The sequence below is a fragment of the Pholis gunnellus genome (assembly GCF_910591455.1).
Source record: "Pholis gunnellus genome assembly, chromosome: 12".
Taxonomy (NCBI): domain Eukaryota; kingdom Metazoa; phylum Chordata; class Actinopteri; order Perciformes; family Pholidae; genus Pholis; species Pholis gunnellus.
In genome coordinates, this window is record NC_136539.1 from 2,949,634 (window position 1) to 2,967,030 (window position 17,397).

Consider the following 17,397-nt stretch of genomic DNA (forward strand, 5'->3'; position numbering starts at 1 on the left):
TTATTAGGTTCAGAGAAGGTTGGAATGGTAGGGCTTCATGAACAAACAGCTAGTGACAAAAAGAGGAACCTGTGTTTCTAGTCACCTAATGAATGTAGTCCAATATTCACTCTCCTTTAAGCTTTGTGTTGGTCTCCACCAACAGCTGAGGGAAAAAGAACTGCTCCACTATGTTCACCAGTCAGCCGCTAACTTTGTCCTTCTGCTAACATAGAGACGGCGTATACAGCTCTGGTAGCGGCAGCGATCTGTCAATCACAATAAGCCCGCCCTAAAGCATCCCCTGCTTTATGGTCTGTTTGATTCTAAATGGACCATCATTTACTAAATGAACATCATTCTGTATTGAAGAAGACTTGAAACTAGAGATTGACCCAATTCCATATCTCATGTGTCTGCAAACCTCTGTCCACTAATGGACTTACTTTTTACTCGCCAGATCTACCCAGATGAGGGCCACTTCCTATCTCAGCAGAGTCGCCAGCATCTCTACGCCACACTGACCAGCTTCTACAGGGATTGTCTTAAGGAGGAGCTGCTACCGCTGCCGGACGAGGAAGAGGAGGAGGAGGAGTAGGCGGGGGGCTTTGAGGGTCAAACATTTGGCAAAGCTTGAAGAATTTAACTAAAAATCCGTCAAGGCCTTTCACGTTTGGACCAAGTGTTTAGCTGGACATGGACACTGGGTTAGAGCTGCTAATGCTCTTAAAGTGTGTGTGTGGCCGTGTGTGTGTGTGTGTGTGTGTGTGTGTGTTTGAGAGAAAGAGAGAGAGAGAGAGCGAGCAATGTGTGTGACTGTGTATAAAAATGTGTTGAAAAGATAACTGAAGGACACAAACAGTGACACTCGCATAGCCCGGGACTCAAGGCGGGAACTGCCCTCTGGCATAAAGTCATTTCAGTTTTGGGACGCTCCGTTTCCTGGCAAAGCGTACGGAAGACCGCCTCCATCTCTTGAAGGCTCTCTGGGCTGCAGTCATCCACAAGTGCATGGTTATTTCTTTCCCGTCGCAGCTTCACTCATTTTTGCCATGTTAGTCCCGTTTGTGGTAGCACTCGGGATGCAAAAAAAAGAACACAGATGTACACTTTTGATCTCACCTCTCCTTTGGTTGTCGTATTGTCGCACAAGGAAATGCTAGTTCACCGCAAAAGCAGAGCCGATTCCTGAATAAGTGCTACTTCCTGCTGAAACACTCCGCCATCGCCCACCCTGAATGAAGAACAGTCTTTATAGGTCACACTTTATTGTACAGGGGTCTCGTGTAGACATGTACAATGCCTTATGGGGTTCAACATACTGTAATCTTACTTGCTGGCAGTGGTCGTCATCCATTAGCAGTGTCATGTTAACCTATGTCAACTCAGGTCCTCGAGACACAGCATTGCAGTCAGTTTAGTATCAGTTACGACACATAAACTGTATCATGACTAAGTTATTAATTCTATATGACGATAATGGATATTGGCCATACAGTAATTTTAGTTTCAGGCCACACTTTTTATTAAAATCTCTCATAGATTCATCTAAGATTCAAGAGCTTTCTTGAAGTCGAGAGACGGTTTCCTTATTTCTGGATATTCTCTTAATTCAAGAAGATAATAAATAACTGCAGTGGTTATTAATGACAATGGGTGTAATAAGACAGACAATTTTACAGTGTCAGTAAGGTGTTTGCATGTCTACAGGGAACGTGTCAAGTGTTGTCACATTTTGTACAGTACAATACAGCAGAGTGTGTACATAAATATATTTTTGAGATGTCAGATCTCATAGATAGTTTAGTCTATGGGGATGGATTCATTTGACCCGGATGTCTTGTACCTTTTCTTTTTTTTTTCCTGTTTTCCTTTCAGCTGTTGATTTTTCTTCTTAGGATGGATTTTGTAATGCTTGTTCTTGTTCTTTTTGCTGTTTTTTGCTGTTTTAAAAAGGGAAAAGGCAGGGTTTGAGCTTTTGGGGGTTATTGTGATAGTCCTCTAGTGATGATTATAAATAAAAAAAAGACTGAAAAACAATGAGTTGTGCTGATAAAGAATAGAGCATTCAGATACTGTTTTATTGCAATATTAATTGTTCAATTTACCGTTACTATGAGTAACTTTCAATTAGTGTTGATATTAGAGCCCCCTGTGGACACAAGTGGTAGGTGTTTTCGAGCACCAGAGTCTCTTTAGAAAACCTCTCACTTTACTGCAGCATGGTCTAACAGTCTGCTCCGCGCAGTCCTGGTTCTGGTTCTGGTTCTCCCGTGTCTCCCTTCCCTCCAGCGGGCCCAGTGATGTTGCCTGGGCCTTCATCAGCAGCGTGGTGTCTGTGTTAACGGAGCAACAATGTGCGGAGCACTACTCCTGGCCGGAGGAGGAGCTATTACTGCCAACCGCCGAGCTCATCTGCTCCTCCGCTGGAGCTCCGACTGCAGGTCGAAGGCGTCAGTAAAGCTGGATCCGGGTCTGTCCACGGTGGTGTGGTCGCTCGTGGAGGCCCCGCTGGAGTCTGAGCTGAAGGAGTTTCTGGTGAACCTGCATTATTTCATCTGATTTCACCAGAATCCGACCCGGTGGCTCCTTATCGCTAATGGTTTACTCATGTAGGTCATATCCGATCATAATCAGTATTATATTGAGACTGTTTCATGACTGTTTCTTTTATTCGTTTCTTCACCTCGGGGCAGTCTGTCATGGCCTTGGGACTCACATTTATGATCTGGCAGGAAAGATCTACTTGTTCAGAGAGATCATGGCTGCTTCAACACTGCATGTCCGCATTAACCGGTGCCTGCACTCACTGGCCTCGATGTTTTATCCTTTATACATCTGTCGAGTACGACCTGTATTAAATAGCTCTTCAGTGTACTCCACATATTACCATGCAAATAAATGTAACACACAACTTCTAGGCAAGAATTCGAGACAAGAATAGAAGTAGAATAGAATGTAAAGGAGCAAACTAGGACACAATAAATACAGTAAGTAACATAATGGGCTTAGGTATTTACAATATTATCACAAAGACCAAGACAAGTGAGTGCTAATAATATCAAGTAGCCCGAAGGACCTTTGTAATGTAGATATGCAGGAAGCATCACTCCCCCTCTGTCTCTCAGTGATCAATCAGCTGACTGAGTGCGTTCACTCTTTCAGTTAAACCAATCACATTTTCTACGGCCTCTGTGAGCCAATCATCTCGCTGCTGTCGAAGTTCAAAACTATTCTGTAATCTCCTGCTGTCAGCTGCCGTGTCAGAGCGATGCAACCCTCCCTTCACCCATTAGTTTTCTGGACTACGGTTTTGAAGCCTTGAGTTTGGCAATTTGTCCATCGCCATCTTGTTTTTTGGAATCAGAAGTGATACGAGAGGATTAAGCTAAGTACAACCTAAAACTGAATGAGTCTGTTTGACTCTAAATGGATCATAATGTACTAAATGAACATCATGCTGTATTGAAGAAGACTTGAAACTAGAGATTGAGACCATAAACTCATGTTTACAATGTTTACTGAGGTAATAAATCAAGAGAGAAGTAGAGTCATTTTCTCATAGACTTCTATACAACCAGACTTATTTTTACAACCAGCAGTCACCCCCTGGTGGTCGTTAGAGAGAATGCAAGTTTATGGCCCTTCCCGATTGTCTTCACTTTTCAGAACCAGCCGCTCCACATCTCATCCATACAGATCTTCAGCCATTGCTGACCACCATCAAACCAACAGTGTCTCGACTTCATAGGTTTAATATTCCTGCACAACTAATGACATCACTACTTCAACACAATATGACTTCACGATAGGATCTAATAGCCAGAGACACTTTATTTTTATTCAGCTTTCCTATTATGTCAACATTATTTTTATTATCCTTTATGCTTCTCTTCAATTAAGGCTATCCTGATTGAACTACTTTCAATAAACAGCCGGGTATATAGCTTTCTTAAGTCTTGTTTTCAGGGCTTGCTTTCACAGTTCTGAACCTGGACGTAAAGCTCTGTGGGCAATTTCCTTTTCTTTTTAATTAATAGCCATACAATGCTCAGAGCAGACACTGTCATTAGGAAAAGAGACGGCTTTGATTGTGGCTTTGACTCAAAAGCAATTGGAAGATAACGTCTGTCACTGCTGCTACCTCCAAACATTGCATGTCACCGGTGCACCATCAGCACTTTTAAATCAAGATTGGGCGCGTTGCTTCGGCTCTGACTTAACGTCTCATTTTATTGCTTCGTCCTCTGAGCACAAGAGCAAACAATGGAAGGCACAGATGCAACGCGGTCTTGTTTAACAATTTATTTCAGCATATACCTTTTTCCCAAGTATACAAATGTCAGTATATGTGACAGAATTAGTTGCAGTTTGACAGAATCAAGCAAGTGCAGAAGTGTAAGCATCACAGGATCATGGTCAGAAAATGTTCTGGTTTGCTACAACCTACTCGAAGAAGGATATGATGGTCTGGTCATACACAAAGCACGCTGTACACAATACACCAGTATGATTAAAACGTACGTGACTTGGTTTACTACCCATTTGTAACACTTTTCACATTCTGGGATGTTAGACGCTGCATATAACAGTGAAGAATCCAGTCGGTCATGAACATTCAAAGGAACATAGTGGGATTGCGAAAAAAGTATCCAGCTTTGATTGGACTTATTCATGAAAGGGCGACCAATCAGAGCTACTCCAGTGTAGTTTCTGATTTGATGCAAATATAAAAGAGTCATAACTTGGTGTCGGTTGGGAATAACCGTCAGAAATCCGTGAAAAAAGGTGCTTCAGAACCGGGTGTTAAACTTTTCTTCAGCATCAAAGTAATCCAGTGATAGCTGACTATCCATGGGTACACTGGGAATAGCTAATGTGACTTAACTCTTCATGATAACCATCATTAAGAAATGGTAAATTGGTTAACAACATTTTAGTTAATGGTTATTTGACTGACAATGATTTATTATCAATAATTGGTTTATAAACCATCTTTAAAAATGAATCCGTAGTGGCTGTTATGAAGTTGCAATTGATGATTATGAAATAATGTTAAATGGTCGATAAATACGTTGAAAATATATGATTTAGATAGCTAGTTAATACTTTAATGATGATGATTAATTAAGTTTATTAGTATAATCAGAATGTAATTGTTATTGTCACTGACTAGCAATGATACAATATATTATTTATTAACTTATTCTTTCATTTTGCACAAACTTTTTTTGAATACAACCCACAATTGGCTTCAAAAACAAGCGGTGATGAATACAGGCAATGGGCTCAAAGTCGTCATATAAGACACATTATACAATCTTGCCAAAAACAATATTAAACTCACCAAGCTGACTGCCCGCGTTACAAAGGCTGAGTGGTGGCGATGTAAGCAGTGTGCCTACTAGTCATTCCACTGTTAGCCAAACACACCATCCCAAACAATGAAAGTGAGCAATTTGTATATCTGGACACAGAGTGACAGGCTAGGAGTTGGAGATGTACTCAGCTGTGTTATCACTAGCGGCCCCTACTGCAACCATGACAGGTCTATAACCGAGCACCACAGATATTTTGCAGTTTGCTGCAGCAGAATGGCAGATTAGCCGTGAACAGACACAGGTGCACACTTACAGACTCACATGCACCAACACACAGACCATTGCATGATCCGGCGGAGATAAAAAAACGTGTAATTGACCATCAGTTGACAATTTGTCAACGGTGGTGATTATTAAGTGTTAGACATTCTTCTAAGGGTGCTAAATAGCCAAAAATGTAAACTACTGATAGCAGAAAATAGCAGGTTCAAAGGAGAATAGCAGGAGGCAGCCTGTTGACCTTTACAGGGTCGTGCCCTCCTGGTGGCTTCCAATCTGTGTCATCATATTAGTTCCCAAATAGTCCTACAAATTGGTGTTAGCATGCGTCCATTTATCAGATGAGCTAAAACATTTTTTTCACACAAAAGTCAAATTTCACTCTTGAGTTGATCAAACATTACATAAAGTAGAATTTGAAACGGCACATCCCGTGGGAAATAAATGAGATTGTGGATTTGAAATACAGAAGGACCATTAAGTTCCCTGAACGACGGCAGGTTAGTGTGACTATAAAGCTCAGGTATTGTTGGCTGTAAGGTTGGGAAATAGTGACGACTGTAATGAGGTAAAGGCACCTGCAGATGTTATTTTGTGATGTGATCTCCCAGGTTAAGTTATATCGTTTCCGTTGCAGTAAATATAAATATTCACAGTAGATTACAGCAGTCAGCAAAAACTATACTGTAAAATGGAAAAATACAAGTTTCTTTGATTCCCTGACATTTGTACTCAGTACATGATACAAACACGAAGTCTAATCTGAAGCGTTGGAGTACAGCGATAACACAAACATCTTTTCAATTCAACAATTAATAATCACAACCCTGGGATCCCCACGCTGGTCATAGCACATGTAATGCTGCTTATCTTACATAGTGATGCTTTCGGAGTACTTTTAGAGAGAGACGTCCTTCAGGAGAACACGGCCTCTCTTTGTCGGCTCATGACAACAATTGCTACACTCTTCACTCGTCATTGTAGGAGCTTCTCTGGGTTAGTCGTGGTCTTTAGATTGCTCCACGACGACAACCTGCTCCTCCTCAAAGCAGAGCCTGAAGAAGGTGAGCACTGAGTTTAGCATGTAGTGCTGGCTCATGGTGGAGGCCATATTGTGTCCTTCATCTGGGAAAATCTAGGCAGCAGGAAATAGAAAAGAAAGTCATTTATTTAAACTGAAGTTTTTTATTACTTAAATTGTGTTTATACTGCAGTGTCAAAATCACTCAATAAAGTGTTCATTTTGGGGAATATGCTTATTCACTTTCTTGCAGAGAGTTATGGGGTGTTCACACCAAACGCAAAGTGAAGCTAATACGCATAACGCTAACATATTTTAGCTCGAGCGAGAAATGCACGCTGTGTCTCAAAAGCCCGTCAGCGTTGAGATTCTCCTTCTGTCGTCACTGATGTGCTGACGTTGAATCAGAAATGGGGTGAAAATACATCGTAGCTGTCTGTGGTCAGCGAGAGCGCTACGATAGCAGCTAATATTTGTACAGAGACAAAACTCTATGAATGAATGTGTGTGTGAACCACAGACTGCCTGTAGTTTAAACAATCATTTCTCAAAATGTTGTTTTTGAGTTTAATTGTATTTGTTTGTTTGGTGTCTTGCATACAGACCTGACAAAGCATTCATATCCATTTTTTTATCAAATCAGCGTCATTTCGGCATCCTTTTTTATCCATTTATTGCAATCAAGTCACAGCTAAATATTTTGATATAGTTGACAGATGCAGTGAATACAGCTTAGTATAATTCACAGAGCACTTCCGTAAACAGTTGACAGGCTGCCTTTGTGCAGAGCCAGTTTTTATGCTATGCTAAGCTAACTGGCTGCTGGACCCAGCTACATATTTACTGTACAAACATGAGAGTGCTGTTTATCTTCACATCTTTTAACACAAATATGAACTTTTTCAGGCATATTATTTAAGGAGCCACGTTTCTCATATGGTAAGTCAGAAGCCATATAATCTAACAGGAAGATAACTGTTCAGTTACAGATTGATCAGCTTCACCAGCACTGATTGACAGCTGCATAAGAGACTCCTCGGCTTTGTTTGGTTGTTGTCCTTCTGCGAGGTGGAATCGTGCATTTGACATGAGCAGAGGAAGCCTATTTTCTCACGGATTGACTGATGTACTAATGTCAGGATCAACACACTCCAAACTCGTCAAGCACCGCAGCTTGGTGAGTGACCTTATGCCTCAAACGATGACGCTCTAGGTACCCACTTATAGCGTCAGTCAGGGACGGCGTGTCAGTATACACTTGTTACATGCAATAATATATTTTCTAAATAAACTTCCATCTTGACAGGAAGTTAGGGTTTCGAAAACAAAATCTACTTAGTAAGGGTTAGGAAAAGATTGTGGTTAACTTTTATTATGCGAGTATTGACTGAGTCGACAAAATATGTCGACAGCTATACTCTGACCTTCACACAGGGGGTGGGTTTACTCTGGAGTTGGTTTGAAACCCTGGTGCGTCTCACACAGACACTAAAGAGTACCTGTGTGTATCGGCATCAGATGTTGAGGGGCACTGACCACGCTGCTCTATTTGGCGAGTTGGGAGTGAAAACGTTTTGTCAGGATATGAGCAAATATGATGAAAAGTAACTTTTATTGAAGCTATCAGCTGTGTCTTTAAACCTTAAGAGAAAGAGGGTGGCTCGTTCTCCTCTCGTCAGTAAAATAAAATAAACTCAGAGAAGAAACGGCAGCAGTCACCTGGAGAGTGTAGTTAACATTTGACGCAGACAGCAGTTTGACCAACTCAGCAGAATGCTGGAAATGAACAGTGGCTGAAAAAAAGAGCAGATAACTCAAATGAAAATTCATCCCAGCCGCAGTGTTCAGTCCATTACACTTCCACAGTTGGGTGTTTGATGAAAACTCAATTGTAAAGCCAAAACACGTGCTCAGCTAATCATATTATGCAGCAAGTCAACTCATCACCAGGCCAGGTAGCATCAAGTCAAGAATGAGATGGCCGCATTGAACCAATCAATGCACACAAAGAATATTACTGCACATCAACATGTTTCTGCATGTAAAATCCCTGAGCACACATTCTTAGCAGTGATACAAATGGAAGAGCAGCAAAAAGAACTTTCACAACATAATAGCACATAGTATGTATGGTATACTTTTAAATCTGTTGCAAAAAGTCAAGACTATTTCCAATCCAGTGGCTAAGGTCGAGAAAAATCTCATTTTAAAACGGTGCCGGCCTACCAATAAACCCTATAACACGTCCACATATCTGCTTTATTCTCCGTGCCTGTACCTATACTCACCATCTGCTGTGCCGTGGATAATACGGAAGTTCAGAGGACTCGGTGCTGTGATGTTTCTGAGCAGACTGGAAATCTGCCAGAGACAGTGAACAGTAACGTGAGCCTCCACAGAAAGAAATAGCAAGAGGTGTACATCAATTAAACAACATATTCAAAGTTAAGCAACAGTGGCCCAATCCCAATCTCCACACTCACGGACTTTGAGGCATGCTCCTGTAAAGTCCGTGAGGGTTTAGTTCTGTCCCATTGTCAAATGGTCGAGTGTTTGAGGGCTCTCTCACAGACATTTTGAGCCCTTTATGAACACTTTCTGTAAATCCATATTTCTGCAGACTTTGCCGAAGGGAATTACCCACAATTCATAGCAATGTGACATTAAACAGGGTTAGCAGTGGAAGCATGGAGACGTAAACAAGGTAAACAAAGCGGACGGCTCACGTGTGTTCAGCCTGGAGAATTACATTTACTCAGAACCATGAAGGGTTAAAGATGGAACATAGAAACACATGAAATCAGAGATTATAATAAACAGATTTATTCATCAAACATTTCATTTAGTTATTGAAGCTGTTTTGACAAAAACGAGTAAATAGATTATTTGAAGTTACCTCTCATCTCCTGGAAGACGTTCAAATCAGGGAGTCAAAAGTTTAAAATAAATACCCACATATTTCTTTACGTTGTCGTGGTAACTTGATATGTTGCAGCAAAGTGCTGTCCTGTTCGTTGTTACATCATTTGAAGCCCTCACAGTCTTTCACACTCAACCATTTAACAGGGTAGTCAGTAAGCCCCTGAGGGGTCAGGGTTTCAGGCCTTAGGGGGGACATTGGGATTGAGCCAATCAGCAATGTTAACATCAGGAATGTGTGCTCTTATGTTTATAGGAATGAACAAAGAATATCAAGGTAATGAAAAAGAGGAAAATCACATCTTTGAACAGGATCAGTACCCATAAGTGAAAGTAATGTGTACAGGAACTACCAAAGCAGGAAAATGACAGCTTTGACAGCTTTTCGAGACAAAAATACCTTTACAGTTTAGAAACGGCATCTTTCTTGCACGTCTGTTTCTGGTGCTTGTACTTGTATTTTGATAATTACTGGTAATTACAATTATTGAAAAAAATACGATAGCACACGCTAGTATGAGTAAACACTTAATTCATCATTTGTAAAGCATTGTTCCTACATTAACACTCATTAGTATGCAATTCATAAGTTATATATTCTTGATTAATAAGTCTATTATGTGTTTTCGTGATACATTTTATATCTATCTATCTATTGTGTTTTCATACTATATATATTTATATATATATATATATATATATATATATATATATATATATATATATAATATATATATATATAAATGATGGATTCCCCATTTATTTGCCTTTACTGTTGAAAAACTATGGGTTTTGAGGCACTGATAGCCTTTCAATGTCATTTATAAATGCTTTGTAAGGTATAGCTAGTCCTCACTTTAGACGAGGTCACAAAATACTTAACTAATGACTAGTAACTTTTGCATTATTGATACGCGTTTATAAAGCATATATTAACATAGTCCCTAACCATTAGTAAATACCTACATAATTATATATACAAATGCATGAATAATGTACATTTAAATAAGTTCTTAATCATTTACTAACACTTTATAAATGTTATTAATCATCTACAACTCCTTAATAATTAGTTTGTAATACATATAATACTTCATTTACAAATGGGGAATCCATCATTTATAAAGTATGAAAACACAATCAGGAAACACATAATAGACGAGCTTATTAATCAAGAATAAAACATTTATAACTGTTATGAATTGCATAATGAGTGTTGATGTAGGAACAAAGCTTTACAAATGATGAATGAAGTGTTTACTCATACTTAAATAATGCTTCATACTGTGTAGTTTTTATAAAGTGTTAGCACATTTTTTTTAATGAATTCCCTTTTCCTGTTTATTTAATGACACCATCCATGTTGTTTCGGGTCCAGGAGTATCCGGGATAATGTAATAATTCTATAGGTTTATGTTATGGCCATTCATTTCAACACTGTCTCTGAAATCATCTCTTTTCTTCCGGTTTGGGACAGCAGATAGCTCTGAATACTACAATACCCATAAGCCTCAGCCGCTGTTGCTATGGAGATGAACGTAGTCAAAAGGTGCAAATCTGAGTAATCTTGCAAATTCAATAGCCATTGTAGTAGACCTGTCTCACAGCAGACATATTGACGTGTGACAGCAGAAAGAGCACAGGTGTAATGAATCACATCAACAGTGTCTCAGGTTCATTAAGCCAAGCCAGTGAGTCAGCATGTGCTCAACCTGGGCCCTGAGGCTGGCGTGCAGCCATGATTAATGTCCTCAGTTACACCTGCTTCTCCTGCTATGATGTGGAAATGTGAAGAAGGTCTGTTGGGGACGAAGCCAAACACCATACAAGTTTCCAAATTCATCTGTTGAGTCAGAAGCTGAAAGTCAACTGAGAGTTTGCTAATCTCTACTAAACTACATCAGTTCAAATATGCTCTGACAGACAAAAGGTCGGATTGATGCAGTTATATAATACGATTTAACCAACTATTGCCGGTTCTGTTACTCTTTTCAATCTTGTGATTTTTGTGTTGTGTTTTCACAGTTAGCAACGTTGTGCAAACATAACGTATTCAGATCACTGTGTTGCAAAATTGAAACAGGCAATACGAGGAGAACGACATGATTGGACTTTCAATCTCTCCAAAAACATAAACTCTACGATAAAAGACACCATCTTTCTGTGGCTGCAGATACGAGGTGTGGTGAGTTCAGATCTTATCACTCCGCACAGTCCAGACATCTATAACCTGTTATGAGCCTATTTCATTTCACACATTTTTATGTGCATTTTGAGGCTGTGCGTGATAAAAGCTGTATGGAAAAGGCAAAATTCTGTATAATTTCCTCAATTGCAAAGAAAAAGTTGATATGCCCATAAGAGGTGTTTCTTTGCCTATGGAATGTCTTTGTGAATATTTAACTCACATGACTGATCATGACTGATTCCTACTGTCTGCGTCTGCAAATGTCTGTGTTGGTGTCAGAACAACATCAAACATGGCCAGTAATAGCTGACATAAAAGAACTATTACAACTTGCCAAATTGAATCTAATTCCTGAAGACCTCGCTCAATCGTTTTTCTCGTAGACGGGCTTAATAGCCAAGCCGACTTTCTTCTTCTTCTACTTTTTTTTTTATTGCACCCATGCATAACCTCTGGTTCCAACTTCTGATCAAACTAGTTCATTCACTACAAGCCAGTTGATTGAAACGTGCCTTTTCTCAGATTCTTGTTTTGTGACATTTCTAAAGTTTGCTTAAGATTTGTGTGACAATCGAATGTGTGGAGGGACCTCCTCTCTAGTTGAGACATGTTTAACCTGTTTCAGGTATGAAACAACAAATATGACGGGCTGAGAGGACAATGATCACCACTCTCTCCAATTCTTTTTGGAATTCCTCTTCACCCAGCCTCTCTGCACAATACCCCTCATATGAATGAAAATGACAGGTGTGCTTGGAAAGCTCTCTCTTTGTGCTGGTTGCAGAAGTAAAATCGACTCCTGTGTCTCTTTTTTTCACGTCGAATGCCAGAATAAAAGAGTGTAGTTTGCATTCAGGTGTGGGACAGCATTGTCTTTAATACTGTCAGTGAGATCTGAACACTCTCCTGTCACACAGAGAGAAGAATGAGCATGCATTCTAGCTGTATACTCTCTACATGAACAACTACTGCCGTGGTGAAAATAAAAGCACGTTCCTACTTGGTATTTGTGATCCTCTTTTGCCGGGGAGCCAAAGTATTTCTCAGTGTAGGCCGACCCTTTAAAAGGATGACAAAGGGAAACAGAGACATTGTGAGTGCCGACAGCACTGTTTTAATTCACTCACAACAACACTTCCAATGCCTTTCAGTATTACTTCTTCACTGAACATTGGACACTGTGTTGCTCTGCTCGATTTATTCGCCTTATTAGGTTTGTTTGACATTCAGAATCGGTGGTCCAGTTGTTTAGTGTTGCTTTGTAAATCAAATCCCATCACCATGGAGTAGAGCTTCAATCTGATAACAAACACATCTCATCATTGATGACCAACTATGGAATAATTGGTTTTACTGGCTGTTTGAATGTCTTTGTCACGCTTTGGATATATAGGCCACACATTCAGATCATTGTGCTATTGTGAGTATGTATGATATTCCATCGCTCTATGATACCATGGAGTCTCCAGTTTGTTATGGGGGCGACAGCGATGCCACACCGGAACATGGAGCTGTGGGACAGGAGCAGGAGAGCAGAAAGAAATCCTCCATACGCCTGGAACAAACAGAACATGGCTGCTTTAAGAGAATGTTGGGCAAGAAACAGAAGTCATTTTCAGTGGTTATTGATTTATTAGATAGAGATGCTATGTTACCTTTCCATAAACTCCAACTCTGTTGCCATCGATGTAGGGTAGTCTGACCAGGTGCCTGGAAATGTAAAGAGTTAACTACATAGCAAAAAAGAAGTGATCCCTTCCTAATGAGACTACACAGTAAAAGAGTATCCTTGGCTTACAAATTTAGCTGAATGTTTACTAATTTAGCTTTAGCAGTCTGAGTTAGCCAGATGCAACCCAAAGCGTCAAATACCACAGCTTGGTCTAATACCGAGGCATCCCTTGGCATCTGTATGAGACACACTGGACTTTCAATTAACTCCAATGTAAACCCGTCAGCATCAATTTGATATGGTCAGAGCAACTGACGTAGTATTAAGAGTGAGAAAGTCTTAAAAAAACAAAAGAACAGAACTTTCACCCAGGAGGCCATCGTTGGTGTCCCGTGTAAAACCAAGTCACAGTAACAGTTGGTACAATTTGGATGTCTCATATGTTAGTCTGCTTAAACATTATACGCAGTATTTATACAGTATTAGCCATCTTTTAAAATATTTAATCCCAACTGTTGTACCATTTATATGATATGATTATGAATCATTCCACTATCGATTTACCTCGTTGTTTTTTGTTTTTTTTATACCTCTTGTTCTTTCTTTTCTACTTGCCCTATTTATCTTTTCTTCTCTATTTCCTTGTGCTGCTGCAACAACCATCTTTTCCCTCCTGTGATTAATAAAGGCTTGTCTTATTTTAAATGAGCACAGCTACGGGGAAACAGCAGGAAGGAGTATATTAAAGACATACTATCAACACATAAAGCACCTTCAATACAAAAACAGAAAGATCAATGTCTACTGTATACAGTTCATTTTCAATCAACTGACTCATTTACAGAAACAAAAAAGAAGCTTACTCCAGAGCTGTGATCTGGTCCTGAACATCCACAGTTCCCAGTCTCTGGTGAACCTCGTGCAGGACCCTCTGACCCTGGAAGCCGCTGCCCCGGCCGTCCAGACGAGCCACGAGGACGCTGTCTGAGCTGACCAGCACCGAGTCCCAGCTGAGAGAGAAGCGGTCTATGACAGCCTGACCACCGGGGGCGCTGTCCCTGTGAGAGGACGGTATGAGTTTAGTCCACAAAAATTCTTCAACACATCAAAATAAACCCAGAATAAATAAACTTGTTGGTTGATGTGTAAAGCATGACTTAGATCGGTAGTTCCCAACCTTTTAGGCTTGAGAGCACTTCAAACAAAACCTTGTCTACTTGCAGGGCCTTCTCATTGGTTGCATGTATCTACCTAAACATTAGGTATGATTTACATCATCATCATCACACAACCCTTCAAAGTTGATCTTTGTTGGAAGTTGTGAACTTCTGATTTAGGGCACACATTTCCAGCTTGTTTACCAAGCATTTGATTCTCAGCTTCTTTATTTAATACTTTATAGAATTACATTTTTCTGCATTGTTTTTCAATATAATGGAAAATAAAATGACATACAGAATCAGCAACAGCGGGTGCTCCTTTGTTTCATCCAAACCTATTGGGACAATCAACTCCAGACGAAGTGCTGCAAAAAAACAACAACACAACTTTAAGATTTGAATTTATCTTATACATACAATATACATTTTCTGCATAACATTCATTTGAACATTCAGGCCAGAGATTTTGAAAGTAAAAATTCAGGGTGGGACTTTAGTTATGCACTGCAATGTACATGTTATTTACCCTTCTGACAACATCAAAGCCCAACATAATGCATAGTCAGCACGATAGAAGTCCATACTAGTAAGTCACAGTAAAAAAAAAATCAACAGGAGAACTTTAGCAAAACATTGTTTTTCCTGAGTTAGTTGTTTCAACCCGTTCTTAATCACCACTCTTCAAATACCCACGTTTGGTCAGACACCCTCGGCATACTAGTGTTTGTGTCCCGTTTGTCACTTGTCTATCACATGATGTGTTTAGTCACTAGCTAGTCATGTGAGATGCTGTAAGTCAAGTTATATTCAACCATGCGTTTTTCCTACACCTAATTTAGTGGTTTTGTTGCGTAAAAACCAAACTTCCTGTGAAGATGGAAGTTTATTTTGAAAGGACACTATGCATGTAACAAGCGTATATTTAGGGACCTAGTGCGTCGATCTCCGATGCCAAAGGGCACTGACCAAGCATTAGTGGTTGACGAGTTGTTGTGGTGGAGTTGAGAATGTTGTGGTATTTTGAATGATTTTGCTTGACTTAAGGTTTGACGTCTTTAATTAAAGCGTAGCCGCTTGGATCGGGCCAATTGCTTGGCTTCCGGAAGTATTGCTTGCGGCATTGTTGGTAGCTGCTGCACAGAGCACTGCTTGCTTGCATATTAAAAGTTAATTAATATTGAACATGACGTGTCGAAATTGCAACAACTTTGACAAGGCAAGGCAAGTTTATTTGTACAGCACATTTCAGGAGGAGAGAAAGCCCTCCCATGGGCCCCCAGCTATACAGCCAGCAAGCGTGAAGAAAATCGGATGTTTCTCGAGATGTGCGAAGGACACACAGAGACAGACGGATGGAGATTCCTTGCTTCACAGTCAGACTAGAAAGTCAAACTCAAAGATGTGTTCATGTTTCACACCAGAAACCTTAGAACCTTTATGAGTTATTCACACAGTGATGTGATGTGAGTATGGTTGAAATGAAGAGGCATCGTTGTCAGAGGTGTTAACTGGTGTGAACCAGCCGGGCAAAGATGGGAGGACGGCACTCTCACTGGAGGAAAAGTGAGAATCAGACCTGTTATCAGACCTGTTCAAGGACCGGAGAACTGAAGATGAAGCCTATTAAATGAATGTTTTGTCTTTGGGGCTAAACTGCCTGAACTTATGAGAATCCTCAAACTCCCTAAATAAAGCTGAAACAAACACGGTGGTTCATGTGAAAAATGAAGTCAGTGCTCCCATCTGACTTTGTTTTGTCTCGAAAGGCCTTTAATATGTTTCACATTGTCTCTAATGGTAAACACAGACTAGAAAAAGGCAGCCACATGGTGAGCCGTCGCCTCGAATTGAAATGATACAGGGCTTTGTTTCTGTTTCATAATCAGCTCAGAAAGCTGTGCACCTAATTGCCTGTGTTTATCCTGAATGTGCACGTCTGACTTGCAGATGTGAGTGAGCCTGCCTGTCCAGCTGATGGGTACGTATGGGGCTGGAAACCATCACTACTGTCACCAGCAGTGCATTAACAGTTTGGAGCTTTTGATCATTTCGAGCAAAATGCTGATGCTGGCAAGGGCCATGCTAACATGCTGAAGTTTGTTCTTTTCACTAGCTTAGTTGAGCATGTTAGCATGCTAACATTAGCTAATTAATTCATTTATCAGATGGCTATAAACTAAAGAATTGGAGAAATACATTTGTCATGGGCATCCATCCAATAGTTCAATAGTTGAGATATTTCAGCCTGAGAAAAAGCGGTCGACTGACCGACATTGCCATTTCTAGAGCAAATGCATGGCTACTATAGTTCAAACAAGTGTGTTATTCGACCAAAATAAAGTGAAGGAAAATATCTAAACATGAATATACAGGCAGCAGGTTGCACGTAATCTGATTTGTCTGAGTAACCCAGTTGTATTAAACAACTTGCTCATGAACTGAACAAGGAGAGAATGAGTGGGTCGTTGGTGAAAATGAAAAAACAAAACAACATTGGATGTTGTAAACACGGCACGTAGATGAAGATGATTGTTGCAGTATGTCCTACCAAAGCTGTTGATTTGTACGGTTCTTCTTTCCCACTTGGGTATCCCTCTGTTTATCAGCGCATGTCTTAATGCTGTGTTCCTTTCCACAGTCTTGTGCTCTGTGACAGGGCAAGAAGAAGAAGGACTTTAGTTAGAAGGAAACTCATACCTGCAATAACTAAACAAAACCCTCCATAACTCCTTCACTTCAATGTCCTGCTGTGCTATAAAGTGTACCGAGATGATCAAAACTCTGTTCACGTTCATTATCAAACAAACAACTGTCACTTATAAAGTCTCACGAGTCAAGAAACTGACTAACTAACAAGG

General features: G+C 40.1%; 2 protein-coding genes across 2 annotated transcripts in view; one reads left to right on the forward strand and one right to left on the reverse strand.

The window, feature by feature from the left end:
* dpp10 (dipeptidyl peptidase like 10) overlaps nucleotides 1-577 on the forward strand; it is a gene marked incomplete at both ends in the record, with an annotated part of 203,278 nt that extends 202,701 nt beyond the window's left edge. Inside the window, one exon of the mRNA XM_079169617.1 lies at nucleotides 440-577. Coding sequence (XP_079025743.1) covers nucleotides 440-577 — 138 coding nt within the window. The remainder of the gene's footprint in view (nucleotides 1-439) is intronic.
* A 5,999-nt stretch (nucleotides 578-6,576) lies between these two features.
* LOC306704302 (inactive dipeptidyl peptidase 10-like) overlaps nucleotides 6,577-17,397 on the reverse strand; it is a gene marked incomplete at both ends in the record, with an annotated part of 128,294 nt that continues 117,473 nt past the window's right edge. The window contains 9 exons of the mRNA XM_079170586.1: nucleotides 6,577-6,714; nucleotides 8,320-8,393; nucleotides 8,889-8,961; nucleotides 12,708-12,766; nucleotides 13,163-13,262; nucleotides 13,363-13,417; nucleotides 14,243-14,437; nucleotides 14,835-14,904; nucleotides 17,088-17,186. Of these exons, the coding sequence (XP_079026712.1) occupies nucleotides 6,577-6,714; nucleotides 8,320-8,393; nucleotides 8,889-8,961; nucleotides 12,708-12,766; nucleotides 13,163-13,262; nucleotides 13,363-13,417; nucleotides 14,243-14,437; nucleotides 14,835-14,904; nucleotides 17,088-17,186 (863 nt within the window). The remainder of the gene's footprint in view (nucleotides 6,715-8,319; nucleotides 8,394-8,888; nucleotides 8,962-12,707; nucleotides 12,767-13,162; nucleotides 13,263-13,362; nucleotides 13,418-14,242; nucleotides 14,438-14,834; nucleotides 14,905-17,087; nucleotides 17,187-17,397) is intronic.